This window comes from Salmo salar, unplaced genomic scaffold (genome assembly GCF_905237065.1).
Source record: "Salmo salar unplaced genomic scaffold, Ssal_v3.1, whole genome shotgun sequence".
Taxonomy (NCBI): Eukaryota; Metazoa; Chordata; class Actinopteri; order Salmoniformes; family Salmonidae; genus Salmo; species Salmo salar.
This window is the reverse complement of record NW_025547608.1, coordinates 74240-90258: the sequence shown is the minus strand read 5'-3', so window position 1 is coordinate 90258 and position 16019 is coordinate 74240. Positions and strand designations below refer to the sequence as shown.

The 16019-nt window shown below is 48.2% G+C and overlaps 1 protein-coding gene across 1 annotated transcript in view; it reads left to right on the top strand.

Annotated features, from left to right (window-relative positions):
- LOC123732092 (golgin candidate 4) overlaps window positions 1-16019 on the top strand; it is an 87980-nt gene that overhangs the window by 46278 nt on the left and 25683 nt on the right. Inside the window, exons 22-24 of the mRNA XM_045711434.1 lie at window positions 4589-4846; window positions 5895-5915; window positions 10645-10665. Of these exons, the coding sequence (XP_045567390.1) occupies window positions 4589-4846; window positions 5895-5915; window positions 10645-10665 (300 nt within the window). The remainder of the gene's footprint in view (window positions 1-4588; window positions 4847-5894; window positions 5916-10644; window positions 10666-16019) is intronic.

Here is a 16019-nt window from a genome sequence, read left to right as displayed (position 1 = left end):
AGGCTCTGAGGGGTGACCAGTCCTCTAGTGGCTGTACTGGGTAGAGAGGAACCAGGCTCTGAGGGGTGACCAGTCCTCTACTGGCTGTACTGGGTAGACCAGAGGCACCAGATTCTGAGGGGTGACCAGTCCTCTACTGTCTGTACTGGGTAGACCAGAGGAACCAGGCTCTGAGGGGTGACCAGTCCTCTACTGGCTGTACTGGGTAGAGAGGAACCAGGCTCTGAGGGGTGACCAGTCCTCTACTGGCTGTACTGGGTAGATCAGAGGAACCAGGCTCTGAGGGGTGACCAGTCCTCTACTGGCTGTACAGGGTGGAGAGGAACCAGGCTCTAAGGGGTGACCAGTCCTCTACTGGCTGTACTGGGTAGACCAGAGGAACCAGGCTCTGAGGGGTGACCAGTCCTCTACTGACTTTACTGGGTAGACCAGAGGAACCAGGCTCTGAGGGGTGACCAGTCCTCTACTGGCTGTACTGGGTAGAGAGGAACCAGGCTCTGAGGGGTGACCAGTCCTCTACTGGCTGTACTGGGTAGACCAGAGGAACCAGGTTCTGAGGGGTGACCAGTCCTCTACTGGCTGTACTGGGTAGACCAGAGGAACCAGGCTCTGAGGGGTGACCAGTCCTCTAGTGGCTGTACTGGGTAGAGAGGAACCAGGCTCTGAGGGGTGACGAGTCCTCTACTGGCTGTACTGGGTAGACCAGAGGAACCAGGCTTTGAGGGGTGACCAGTCCTCTACTGGCTGTACTGTGTAGACCAGATGAACCAGGCTTTGAGGGGTGACCAGTCCTCTACTGGCTGTACTGGGTAGACCAGAGGAACCAGGCTCTGAGGGGTGACCAGTCCTCTACTGGCTGTACTGGGTAGAGAGGAACCAGGCTCTGAGGGGTGACCAGTCCTCTACTGGCTGTACTGGATAGACCAGAGGAACTAGGCTCTGAGGGGTGACCAGTCCTCTACTGGCTGTACTGGGTAGACCAGAGGAACTAGGCTCTGAGGGGTGACCAGTCCTCTACTGGCTGTACTGGGTAGAGAGGAACCAGGCTCTGAGGGGTGACCAGTCCTCTACTGGCTGTACTGGGTAGACCAGAGGAACCAGGCTCTGAGGGTTGACCAGTCCTCTACTGGCTGTACTGGGTAGAGAGGAACCAGGCTCTGAGGGGTGACCAGTTCTCTACTGGCTGTACTGGGTAGACCAGAGGAACCAGGCTCTGAGGGGTGACCAGTCCTCTACTGGCTGTACTGGGTAGACCAGAGGAACCAGGCTCTGAGGGGTGACCAGTCCTCTACTGGCTGTACTGGGTAGACCAGAGGAACCAGGCTCTGAGGGGTGACCAGTCCTCTACTGGCTGTACTGGGTAGACCAGAGGAACCAGGTTCTGAGGGGTGACCAGTCCTCTACTGGCTGTACTGGGTAGACCAGAGGAACCAGGCTCTGAGGGGTGACCAGTCCTCTAGTGGCTGTACTGGGTAGAGAGGAACCAGGCTCTGAGGGGTGACCAGTCCTCTACTGGCTGTACTGGATAGACCAGAGGAACCAGGCTATGAGGGGTGACCAGTCCTCTACTGGCTGTACTGGGTAGACCAGAGGAACCAGGCTCTGAGGGGTGACCAGTCCTCTACTGGCTGTACTGGGTAGACCAGAGGAACCAGGCTCTGAGGGGTGACCAGTCCTCTACTGGCTGTACTGGGTAGACCAGAGGAACCAGGCTCTGAGGGGTGACCAGTCCTCTACTGGCTGTACTGGGTAGACCAGAGGAACCAGGTTCTGAGGGGTGACCAGTCCTCTACTGGCTGTACTGGGTAGACCAGAGGAACCAGGCTCTGAGGGGTGACCAGTCCTCTACTGGCTGTACTGGGTAGACCAGAGGAACCAGGTTCTGAGGGGTGACCAGTCCTCTATTGGCTGTACTGGGTAGACCAGAGGAACCAGGCTCTGAGGGGTGACCAGTCCTCTACTGGCTGTACTAGGTAGACCAGAGGAACCAGGCTTTGAGGAGTGACCAGTCCTCTACTGGCTGTACTGGGTAGACCAGAGGAACCAGGCTCTGAGGGGTGACCAGTCCTCTACTGGCTGTACTAGGTAGACCAGAGGAACCAGGCTCTGAGGGGTGACCAGTCCTCTACTGACTTTACTGGGTAGACCAGAGGAACCAGGCTCTGAGGGGTGACCAGTCCTCTACTGGCTGTACTGGGTAGACCAGAGGAACCAGGTTCTGAGGGGTGACCAGTCCTCTACTGGCTGTACTGGGTAGAGAGGAACCAGGCTCTGAGGGGTGACCAGTCCTCTACTGGCTGTACTGGGTGGAGAGGAACCAGGCTCTGAGGGGTGACCAGTCCTCTACTGGCTGTACTGGGTAGAGAGGAACCAGGCTCTGAGGGGTGTCCAGTCCTCTACTGGCTGTACTGGGTAGAGAGGAACCAGGCTCTGAGGGGTGACCAGTCCTCTACTGGCTGTACTGGGTAGAGAGGAACCAGGCTCTGAGGGGTGACCAGTCCTCTATTGGCTGTACTGGTTAGACCAGAGGAACCAGGCTCTGAGGGGTGACCAGTCCTCTACTGGCTGTACTGGGTAGAGAGGAACCAGGCTCTGAGGGGTGACCAGTACTCTACTGGCTGTACTGGGTAGACCAGAGGAACCAGGCTCTGAGGGGTGACCAGTCCTCTACTGGCTATACTGGGTGGAGAGGAACCAGGCTCTGAGGGGTGACCAGTCCTCTACTGGCTGTACTGGGTAGACCAGAGGAACCAGGCTCTGAGGGGTGACCAGTCCTCTACTGGCTGTACTGGGTAGAGAGGAACCAGGCTCTAAGGGGTGACCAGTCCTCTACTGGCTGTACTGGGTAGACCAGAGGAACCAGGCTCTGAGGGGTGACCAGTCCTCTATTGGCTGTACTGGGTAGACCAGAGGAACCAGGCTCTGAGGGGTGACCAGTTCTCTACTGGCTGTACTGGGTAGACCAGAGGATCCAGGCTCTGGTCTTACCTTCAGACCTGTATTAGATCAGGATATAACTAGGAATGACCCATATCCTGTCCATTAGACTCTATTCATTTATACCAGGTTACCTTCAGACCAGTCCTGTATTAGATCAGGATATAACTAGGAATGATCCATATCCTGTCCATTAGACTCTATTCATTTATACCAGGTTACCTTCAGTCCTGTATTGGATCAGGATATAACTAGGAATGATCCATATCCTGTCCATTAGACTCTATTCATTTATACCAGGTTACCTTCAGTCCTGTATTGGATCAGGATATAACTAGGAATGATCCATATCCTGTCCATTAGACTCTATTCATTTATACCAGGTTACCTTCAGACCAGTCCTGTATTAGATCAGGATATAACTAGGAATGATCCATATCCTGTCCATTAGACTCTATTCATTTATACCAGGTTACCTTCAGTCCTGTATTAGATCAGGATATAACTATATATAGGTACCAGTGTGAAGCATGTAGAGCAAAACGGGTGAAATACCTTTTTAGACCCCCAGACACTAAAGTCAGAGTTTAGTTTAGCATTATGCTAATTAGATTACCGAGTGGAACAGACATCCAGGCTTTTAATGATTATTAATTATTATTGTACTTTTTACTATTGTGCTTATACACATTTGTTTTCTTTTGTCTACAGAGGAGCTCATGGTTTATTACTATAATACTGATGGGTCAACTGTTAATCACAGACCTCATGGTTTATTACTATAATACTGATGGGTCAACTGTTAATCACAGACCTCATGGTTTATTACTATAATACTGATGGGTCAACTGTTAATCACAGACCTCATGGTTTATTACTATAATACTGATGGGTCAACTGTTAATCACAGACCTCATGGTTTATTACTATAATACTGATGGGTCAACTGTTAATCACAGACCTCATGGTTTATTACTATAATACTGATGGGTCAACTGTTAATCACAGACCTCATGGTTTATTACTATAATACTGATGGGTCAACTGTTAATCACAGACCTCATGGTTTATTACTATAATACTGATGGGTCAACTGTTAATCACAGACCTCATGGTTTATTACTATAATACTGATGGGTCAACTGTTAATCACAGACCTCATGGTTTATTACTATAATACTGATGGGTCAACTGTTAATCACAGACCTCATGGTTTATTACTATAATACTGATGGGTCAACTGTTAATCACAGACCTCATGGTTTATTACTATAATACTGATGGGTCAACTGTTAATCACAGACCTCATGGTTTATTACTATAATACTGATGGGTCAACTGTTAATCACAGACCTCATGGTTTTGTCTTGTTCTACAGTATATAACTCTACATCTAACCTGACTAGTAATGTCCTCTTGTTCTACAGTATATAACTCTACATCTAACCTGACTAGTAATGTCCTCTTGTTCTACAGTATATAACTCTACATCTAACCTGACTAGTAATGTCCTCTTGTTCTACAGTATATAACTCTACATCTAACCTGACTAGTAATGTCCTCTTGTTCTACAGTATATAACTCTACATCTAACCTGACTAGTAATGTCCTCTTGTTCTACAGTATATAACTCTACATCTAACCTGACTAGGTGATGCCCTGTTTGTGGACAGACACAAGGATCACCTCATTCAGAAGGTTTCCGAGGGGAAATCTATAGCATCTGAGCTGCACCAGAAGGACTTGATCCCTGATGAGATGAACTCTCAGATCAGTGCTGCCGGGACCAGCCAGGACCAGATGAGACTGTTGTTCTTGGCCCTAGAAGAAGCAGAAAACACAACAAGAGTGAAATCAGCATTTTACAGGATTCTACTGGATCTGGAACCTGACGCTGTCAAAGACCTGGGTAAGAACCTCTCTACCTCTGGTTACATATCACTGGAATATAAACCTTATCTAGTCTATCACCTGGGTAAGAACCTCTCTACCTCTGGTTACATATCACTGGAATATAAACCTTATCTAGTCTATCACCTGGGTAAGAACCTCTCTACCTCTGGTTACATATCACTGGAATATAAACCTTATCTAGTCTATCACCTGGGTAAGAACCTCTCTACCTCTGGTTACATATCACTGGAATATAAACCTTATCTAGTCTATCACCTGGGTAAGAACCTCTACTGGCTGTACTGGGTAGACCAGAGGAACCAGGCTCTGAGGGGTGACCAGTCCTCTACTGGCTGTACTGGGTAGAGAGGAACCAGGCTCTGAGGGGTGACCAGTCCTCTACTGGCTGTACTGGGTAGAGAGGAACCAGTCTCTGAGGGGTGACCAGTCCTCTACTGGCTGTACTGGATAGACCAGAGGAACCAGGCTCTGAGTGGTGACCAGTCCTCTACTGGCTGTACTGGGTAGAGAGGAACCAGGCTCTGAGGGGTGACCAGTCCTCTACTGGCTGTACTGGGTAGAGGGGAACCAGGCTCTGAGTGGTGACCAGTCCTCTACTGGCTGTACTGGGTAGAGAGGAACCAGGCTCTGAGGGGTGACCAGTCCTCTACTGGCTGTACTGGGTAGAGGGGAACCAGGCTCTGAGGGGTGACCAGTCCTCTACTGGCTGTACTGGGTAGAGAGGAACCAGGCTCTGAGGGGTGACCAGTCCTCTACTGGCTGTACTGGGTAGAGAGGAACCAGGCTCTGAGGGGTGACCAGTCCTCTACTGGCTGTACTGGGTAGAGAGGAACCAGGCTCTGAGGGGTGACCAGTCCTCTACTAGCTGTACTGGGTAGAGGGGAACCAGGCTCTGAGGGGTGACCAGTCCTCTACTGGCTGTACTGGGTAGAGAGGAACCAGGCTCTGAGGAGGTACCAGCAGGGTTTGATAATAACATGATGGTTTTATGTGTCAACATGTCTCCTAACTGACTTTCTTGTTCTTTGTCTTATCATCCACAGATATATGTGATGACGACATTGGTAAGTAGTGTGTTTGTGTCTGATGTTCCTACCTGTCTGTCTTTGTTCCTGTCCATCTGTTTTGGTTGCAAGATGAATTTATATACCCCCCCCCCCCATCCCTAAATATATACTGTATATTTTATATTCATATATTTAACCTTTTTTAACTAGGAAAGTCAGTTCAGAATAAATTGTTATTGACATAGACGTCCTACCAAAAGGCTAAAGGACTCCTGCTGGGACGGGGCTGGGATTAAAAATACAAAACAAATATAGGACAAAACACACATCACGACAAGAGAGACAACACAACACTACATACAGAGATACCTAAGACAACAACACAGCATGGTAGCAACACATGACAACACAGCATGGTAGAAACACAGCATGGTAGAAACACATAACACAGCATGGTAGCAACACATGACAACACAGCATGGTAGCAACACATGACAACACAGCATGGTAGCAACACATGACAACACAGCATGGTAGCAACACATGACAACACAGCATGGTAGAAACACAGCATGGTAGAAACACATAACACAGCATGGTAGAAACACATAACACAGCATGGTAGCAACACATAACACAGCATGGTAGAAACACATAACACAGCATGGTAGCAACACATGACAACACAGCATGGTAGCAACACAGCATGGTAGAAACACATAACACAGCATGGTAGAAACACATAACACAGCATGGTAGAAACACATGACAACACAGCATGGTAGCAACACATGACAACACAGCATGGTAGAAACACAGCATGGTAGAAACACATAACACAGCATGGTAGAAACACATAACACAGCATGGTAGCACCACATGACAACACAGCATGGTAGCAACACAGCATGGTAGCAACACATGACAACACAGCATGGTAGCAACACAGCATGGTAGAAACACAGCATGGTAGCAACACAGGACAACACAGCATGGTAGCACCACATGACAACACAGCATGGTAGCAACACATGACAACACAGCATGGTAGCATACAGCATGGTAGAAACACATAACACAGCATGGTAGCAACACATGACAACACAGCATGGTAGAAGCACATGACAACACAGCATGGTAGAAACACAGCATGGTAGAAACACATAACACAGCATGGTAGCAACACATGACAACACAGCATGGTAGCAACACAGGACAACACAGCATGGTAGCAACACAGCATGGTAGAAACACATAACACAGCATGGTAGCAACACATGACAACACAGCATGGTAGCAACACAGCATGGTAGCAACACATGACAACACAGCATGGTAGCAACACAGCATGGTAGAAACACATAACACAGCATGGTAGAAACACATAACACAGCATGGTAGCAACACATGACAACACAGCATGGTAGAAACACAGCATGGTAGAAACACATAACACAGCATGGTAGCAACACAGCATGGTAGCAACACAGCATGGTAGCAACACAGCATGGTAGCAACACAGCATGGTAGCAACACAGCATGGTAGCAACACAGCATGGTAGCAACACATAACAACACAGCATGGTAGCAACACAGCATGGTAGCAACACATGACAACACAGCATGGTAGCAACACATGACAACACAGCATGGTAGCAACACATGACAACACAGCATGGTAGCAACACATAACAACACAGCATGGTAGCAACACAGCATGGTAGCAACACAGCATGGTAGCAACACAGCATGGTAGCAACACAGCATGGTAGCAACACATGACAACACAGCATGGTAGCAACACAGCATGGTAGCAACACAGCATGGTAGCAACACATGACAACACAGCATGGTAGCAACACAGCATGGTAGCAACACAGCATGGTAGCAACACATAACACAGCATGGTAGAAACACAGCATGGTAGCAACACATGACAACACAGCATGGTAGAAACACATGACAACACAGCATGGTAGCAACACATGACAACACAGCATGGTAGCAACACATGACAACACAGCATGGTAGCAACACATGACAACACAGCATGGTAGCAACACATAACAACACAGCATGGTAGCACATAGCAACACAGCATGTAGCAACACAGCATGGTAGAAACACAGCATGGTAGCAACACATGACTACACAGCATGGTAGCAACACAGCATGGTAGCAACACATAACAACACAGAATGGTAGCAACACAGCATGATAGCAACACATAACAACACAGAATGGTAGCAACACAGCATGGCAGCAACACATGACAACACAGCATGGTAGCAACACATGACAACACAGCATGGTAGCAACACATGACAACACAGCATGGTAGCAACACATGACAACACAGCATGGTAGCAACACAGCATGGTAGAAACACATAACAACACAGAATGGTAGCAACACAGCATGGTAGAAACACATGACAACACAACATGGCAGCAACACAGCATGGTAGCAACATGCCAACACAGCATGGTAGCAACACAGCATGGTAGCAACACATAACAACACAGCATGGCAGCAACACAGCATGGCAGCAACACAGCATGGCAGCAACACAGCATGGCAGCAACACAGCATGGTAGAAACACAGCATGGTAGAAACACATGACAACACAGCATGGTAGCAACACATGACAACACAGCATGGTAGCAACACTTGACAACACAGCATGGTAGCAACACTTGACAACACAGCATGGCAGCAACACTTGACAACACAGCATGGCAGCAACACATGACAATACAGCATGGTAGCAACACAGCATGGTAGAAACACATGACAACACAGCATGGTAGCAACACATGACAACACAGCATTGTAGAAACACAGCATGGTAGCAACACAGCATGGTAGAAACACAGCATGGTAGCAACATTATTGGGCACAGACAACAGCACAAAGGTCAAGAAGGTAGAGACACCAATACATCACACAAAGCATCCAATGATTATTTCATGGGTAGACCAGAGGAACCAGGCTCTGAGGGGTGACCAGTCCTCTACTGGCTGTACTGGGTAGAGAGGAACCAGGCTCTGAGGGGTGACCAGTCCTCTACTGGCTGTACTGGGTAGACCAGAGGAACCAGGCTCTGAGGGGTGACCAGTCCTCTACTGGCTGTACTGGGTAGACCAGAGGAACCAGGCTCTGAGGGGTGACCAGTCCTCTACTGGCTGTACTGGGTAGACCAGAGGAACCAGGCTCTGAGGGGTGACCAGTCCTCTACTGGCTGTACTGGGTAGAGAGGAACCAGGCTCTGAGGGGTGACCAGTCCTCTACTGGCTGTACTGGGTAGACCAGAGGAACCAGGCTCTGAGGGGTGACCAGTCCTCTACTGGCTGTACTGGGTAGACCAGAGGAACCAGGCTCTGAGGGGTGACCAGTCCTCTACTGGCTGTACTGGGTAGACCAGAGGAACCAGGCTCTGAGGGGTGACCAGTCCTCTACTGGCTGTACTGGGTAGACCAGAGGAACCAGTCTCTGAGGGGTGACCAGTCCTCTACTGGCTGTACTGGGTAGACCAGAGGAACCAGGCTCTGAGGGGTGACCAGTCCTCTACTGGCTGTACTGGGTAGACCAGAGGAACCAGGCTATGAGGGGTGACCAGTCCTCTACTGGCTGTACTGGGTAGAGAGGAAGCAGGCTCTGATGGGTGACCAGTCCTCTACTGGCTGTACTGGGTAGAAAGGAACCAGGCTCTGAGGGGTGACCAGTCCTCTACTGGCTGTACTGGGTAGAGAGGAACCAGGATCTGAGGGGTGGCCAGTCCTCTACTGGCTGTCCTGGGTAGACCAGAGGAACCAGGCTCTGAGGGGTGACCAGTCCTCTACTGGCTGTACTGGGTAGACCAGAGGAACCAGGCTCTGAGGGGTGACCAGTCCTCTACTGGCTGTACTGGGTAGAGGGGAACCAGGCTCTGAGGGGTGACCAGTCCTCTACTGGCTGTACTGGGTAGAGAGGAACCAGGCTCTGAGGGGTGGCCAGTCCTCTACTGGCTGTACTGGGTAGAGGGGAACCAGGCTCTGAGGGGTGACCAGTCCTCTACTGGCTTTACCGGGTAGACCAGAGGAACCAGGCTCTGAGGGGTGACCAGTCCTCTACTGACTGTACTGGGTAGACCAGAGGAACCAGGCTCTGAGGGGTGACCAGTCCTCTACTGGCTGTACTGGGTAGAGAGGAACCAGGCTCTGAGGGGTGACCAGTCCTCTACTGGCTGTACTGGGTAGACCAGAGGAACCAGGCTCTGAGGGGTGACCAGTACTCTACTGGCTGTACTGGGTAGAGAGGAACCAGGCTCTGAGGGGTGACCAGTCCTCTACTGGCTGTACTGGGTAGAGAGGAACCAGGCTATGAGGGGTGACCAGTCCTCTACTGGCTGTACTGGGTAGACCAGGGGAACCAGGCTCTGAGGGGTGACCAGTCCTCTACTGGCTGTACTGGGTAGACCAGAGGAACCAGGCTCTGAGGGGTGACCAGTCCTCTGCTGGCTGTACTGGGTAGACCAGAGGAACCAGGCTCTGAGGGGTGACCAGTCCTCTACTGGCTGTACTGGGTAGACCAGAGGAACCAGGTTCTGAGGGGTGACCAGTCCTCTACTGGCTGTACTGGGTAGACCAGAGGAACCAGGCTCTGAGGGGTGACCAGTCCTCTACTGACTGTACTGGGTAGAGGGGAACCAGGCTCTGAGGAGGTACCAGCAGGGTTAGATAATAACATGATGGTTTAATGTGTCAACATGTCTTCTAACTGACTGTTTTGTCTTATCATCCACAGGTGGATCTGATGACGACATTAGTAAGTAGTGTGTTTGTGTCTGATGTTCCTACCTGTCTGTCTTTGTTCCTGTCCATCTGTTCTGGTTGCAAGATGAATTTATATCCCCCCCCCCCATCCCTAAATATATACTGTATATTTTATATTCATATATTTAACCTTTTTTAACTAGGAAAGTCAGTTCAGAATAAATTGTTATTGACATAGACTTCCTACCAAAAGGCTAAAGGACTCCTGCTGGGACGGGGGCTGGGATTAAAAATACAATACAAATACAGGACAAAACACACATCACGACAAGAGAGACAACACAACACTACATACAGAGATACCTAAGACAACAACACAGCATGGTAGCAACACATGACAACACAGCATGGTAGCAACACAGCATGGTAGCAACACAGCATGGTAGCAACACAGCACGTTAGCAACACAGCATGGTAGCAACACATAACACAGCATGGTAGAAACACATAACACAGCATGGTAGCAACACATAACACAGCATGGTAGCAACACATAACACAGCATGGTAGCAACACATAACACAGCATGGTAGCAACACATGACACAGCATGGTAGCAACACATGACACAGCATGGTAGAAACACATGACACAGCATGGTAGCAACACAGCATGGTAGAAACACATAACACAGCATGGTAGCAACACATGACAACACAGCATGGTAGCAACACAGCATGGTAGCAACACAGCATGGTAGCAACACAGGACAACACAGCATGGTAGCAACACAGCATGGTAGAAACACATAACACAGCATGGTAGCAACACATGACAACACAGCATGGTAGCAACACAGCATGGTAGCAACACATGACAACACAGCATGGTAGAAACACATAACACAGCATGGTAGAAACACATAACACAGCATGGTAGCAACACATGACAACACAGCATGGTAGCAACACATAACAACACAGCATGGTAGCAACACAGCATGGTAGCAACACATGACAACACAGCATGGTAGCAACACAGCATGGTAGCAACACATGACAACACAGCATGGTAGCAACACAGCATGGTAGCAACACATGACAACACAGCATGGTAGCAACACAGCATGGTAGCAACACAGCATGGTAGCAACACAGCATGGTAGCAACACAGCATGGTAGCAACACATGACAGCACAGCATGGTAGCAACACAGCATGGTAGAAACACATGACAACACAGCATGGTAGCAACACAGCATGGTAGAAACACATGACAACACAGCATGGTAGCAACACAGCATGGTAGCAACACATAACAACACAGCATGGTAGCAACACAGCATGGTAGCAACACATGACAGCACAGCATGGTAGCAACACAGCATGGTAGCAACACATGACAACACAGCATGGTGGCAACACATGACAACACAGCATGGTAGCAACACATGACAACACAGCATGGTAGCAACACAGCATGGTAGCAACACATGACAACACAGCATGGTAGCAACACAGCATGGTAGCAACACAGCATGGTAGCAACACAGCATGACAACACAGCATGGTAGCAACACATGACAACACAGCATGGTAGCAACACATGACAACACAGCATGGTAGCAACACATGACAACACAGCATGGTAGCAACACATGACAACACAGCATGGTAGCAACACATGACAACACAGCATGGTAGCAACACAACATGACAACACAGCATGGTAGCAACACAACATGACAACACAGCATGGTAGCAACACAACATGACAACACAGCATGGTGGCAACACATGACAACACAGCATGGTGGCAACACATGACAACACAGCATGGTAGCAACACATGACAACACAGCATGGTAGCAACACAACATGACAACACAGCATGGTGGCAACACAACATGACAACACAGCATGGTGGCAACACAACATGACAACACAGCATGGTGGCAACACATGACAACACAGCATGGTGGCAACACATGACAACACAGCATGGTGGCAACACATGACAACACAGCATGGTAGCAACACATGACAACACAGCATGGTAGCAACACATAACAACACAGAATGGTAGCACCACAGCATGGTAGCAACACATAACAACACAGAATGGTAGCAACAAAGCATGGTAGCAACACATGACAACACAGCATGGTAGCAACACAGCATGGTAGCAACATGACAACACAGCATGGTAGCAACACAGCATGGTAGCAACACATAACAACACAGCATGGTAGCAACACATGACAACACAGCATGGTAGCAACACATCACAACACAGCATGGTAGCAACACATGACAACACAGCATGGCAGCAACACAGCATGGTAGCAACACATGACAGCACAGCATGGTAGCAACACATGACAACACAGCATGGTAGAAACACAGCATGGTAGAAACACGTGACACCACAGCATGGTAACAACACAGCATGGTAACAACACAGCATGGTAACAACACAGCATGGTAACAACACAGCATGGTAGCAACACAGCATGGTAGCAACACAGCATGGTAGCAACACATGACAACACAGCATGGTAACAACACAGCATGGTAGAAGCACGTGACACCACAGCATGGTAGCAACACTTGACAACACAGCATGGTAGAAACACAGCATGGTAGAAACACATAACACAGCATGGTAGCAACACATAACACAGCATGGTAGCAACACATGACAACACAGCATGGTAGCAACACATGACAACACAGCATGGTAGAAACACATCATGGTAGAAACACATAACACAGCATGGTATAAACACATAACACAGCATGGTAGCAACACATGACAACACAGCATGGTAGCAACACAGCATGGTAGAAACACATAACACAGCATGGTAGAAACACATGACAACACAGCATGGTAGCAACACATGACAACACAGCATGGTAGAAACACAGCATGGTAGAAACACATAACACAGCATGGTAGAAACACATAACACAGCATGGTAGCAACACATGACAACACAGCATGGTAGCAACACAGCATGGTAGAAACACATAACACAGCATGGTAGAAACACATAACACAGCATGGTAGAAACACATAACACAGCATGGTAGAAACACATAACACAGCATGGTAGAAACACATAACACAGCATGGTAGAAACACATAACACAGCATGGTAGAAACACATAACACAGCATGGTGAAACACATAACACAGCATGGTAGCAACACATGACAACACAGCATGGTAGCAACACAGCATGGTAGAAACACATAACACAGCATGGTAGAAACACATAACACAGCATGGTAGAAACACATAACACAGCATGGTAGAAACACATAACACAGCATGGTAGAAACACATAACACAGCATGGTAGAAACACATAACACAGCATGGTAGAAACACATAACACAGCATGGTAGCACCACATAACACAGCATGGTAGCACCACATGACAACACAGCATGGTAGCAACACAGCATGGTAGCAACACAGGACAACACAGCATGGTAGCAACACAGGACAACACAGCATGGTAGCAACACATGACAACACAGCATGGTAGCAACACATAACACAGCATGGTAGCAACACATAACACAGCATGGTAGCAACACATAACACAGCATGGTAGCAACACATAACACAGCATGGTAGCAACACATAACACAGCATGGTAGCAACACATAACACAGCATGGTAGCAACACATGACAACACAGCATGGTAGCAACACAGCATGGTAGCAACACAGCATGGTAGAAACACATAACACAGCATGGTAGAAACACATAACACAGCATGGTAGAAACACATAACACAGCATGGTAGAAACACATAACACAGCATGGTAGAAACACATAACACAGCATGGTAGCACCACATGACAACACAGCATGGTAGCAACACAGCATGGTAGCAACACAGGACAACACAGCATGGTAGCAACACATAACACAGCATGGTAGCAACACATAACACAGCATGGTAGCAACACATAACACAGCATGGTAGCAACACATGACAACACAGCATGGTAGCAACACATGACAACACAGCATGGTAGCAACACAGCATGGTAGAAACACATAACACAGCATGGTAGCAACACATGACAACACAGCATGGTAGCAACACAGCATGGTAGCAACACATAACACAGCATGGTAGCAACACATGACAACACAGCATGGTAGCAACACAGCATGGTAGCAACACAGGACAACACAGCATGGTAGAAACACAGCATGGTAGAAACACATAACACAGCATGGTAGCAACACAGCATGGTAGCAACACATAACAACACAGCATGGTAGCAACACAGCATGGTAGCAACACATGACATCACAGCATGGTAGCAACACATGACATCACAGCATGGTAGCAACACATGACAACACAGCATGGTAGCAACACATGACAACACAGCATGGTAGCAACACATGACAACACAGCATGGTAGCAACACATAACAACACAGCATGGTAGCAACACAGCATGGTAGCAACACAGCATGGTAGCAACACATGACAACACAGCATGCTAGAAACACAGCATGCTAGCAACACAGCATGCTAGCAACACAGCATGCTAGCAACACAGCATGCTAGCAACACAGCATGCTAGCAACACAGCATGGTAGCAAGACAGCATGGTAGCAACACATGACAACAAAGCATGGTAGCAACACATGACAACACAGCATGGTAGCAACACATGACAACACAGCATGGTAGCAACACATGACAACACAGCATGGTAGCAACACATGACAACACAGCATGGTAGCAACACATAACAACACAGCATGGTAGCAACACAGCATGGTAGCAACACATGACAGCACAGCATGGTAGCAACACAGCATGGTAGAAACACATAACAACACAGCATGGTAGCAACACATGACAACACAGCCTGGTAGCAACACAGCCTGGTAGCAACACAGCATGGTAGCAACACAGCATGGCAGCAACACATGACAACACAGCATGGTAGCAACACATGACAACACAGCCTGGTAGAAACACAGCATTGTAGCAACACATAACAACACAGCATGGTAGCAACACATAACAACACAGCATGGTAGCAACACATAACAACACAGCATGGTAGCAACACATAACAACACAGCATGGTAGCAACACATAACAACACAGCATGGTAGCAACACATAACACAGCATGGTAGCAACACATAACACAGCATGGTAGCAACACATAACACAGCATGGTAGCAACACATAACACAGCATGGTAGCAACACATAACACAGCATGGTAGCAACACATAACACAGCATGGTAGCAACACATAACACAGCATGGTAGCAACACATAACACAGCATGGTAGCAACACATAACACAGCATGGTAGCAACACATAACACAGCATGGTAGCAACACATAACACAGC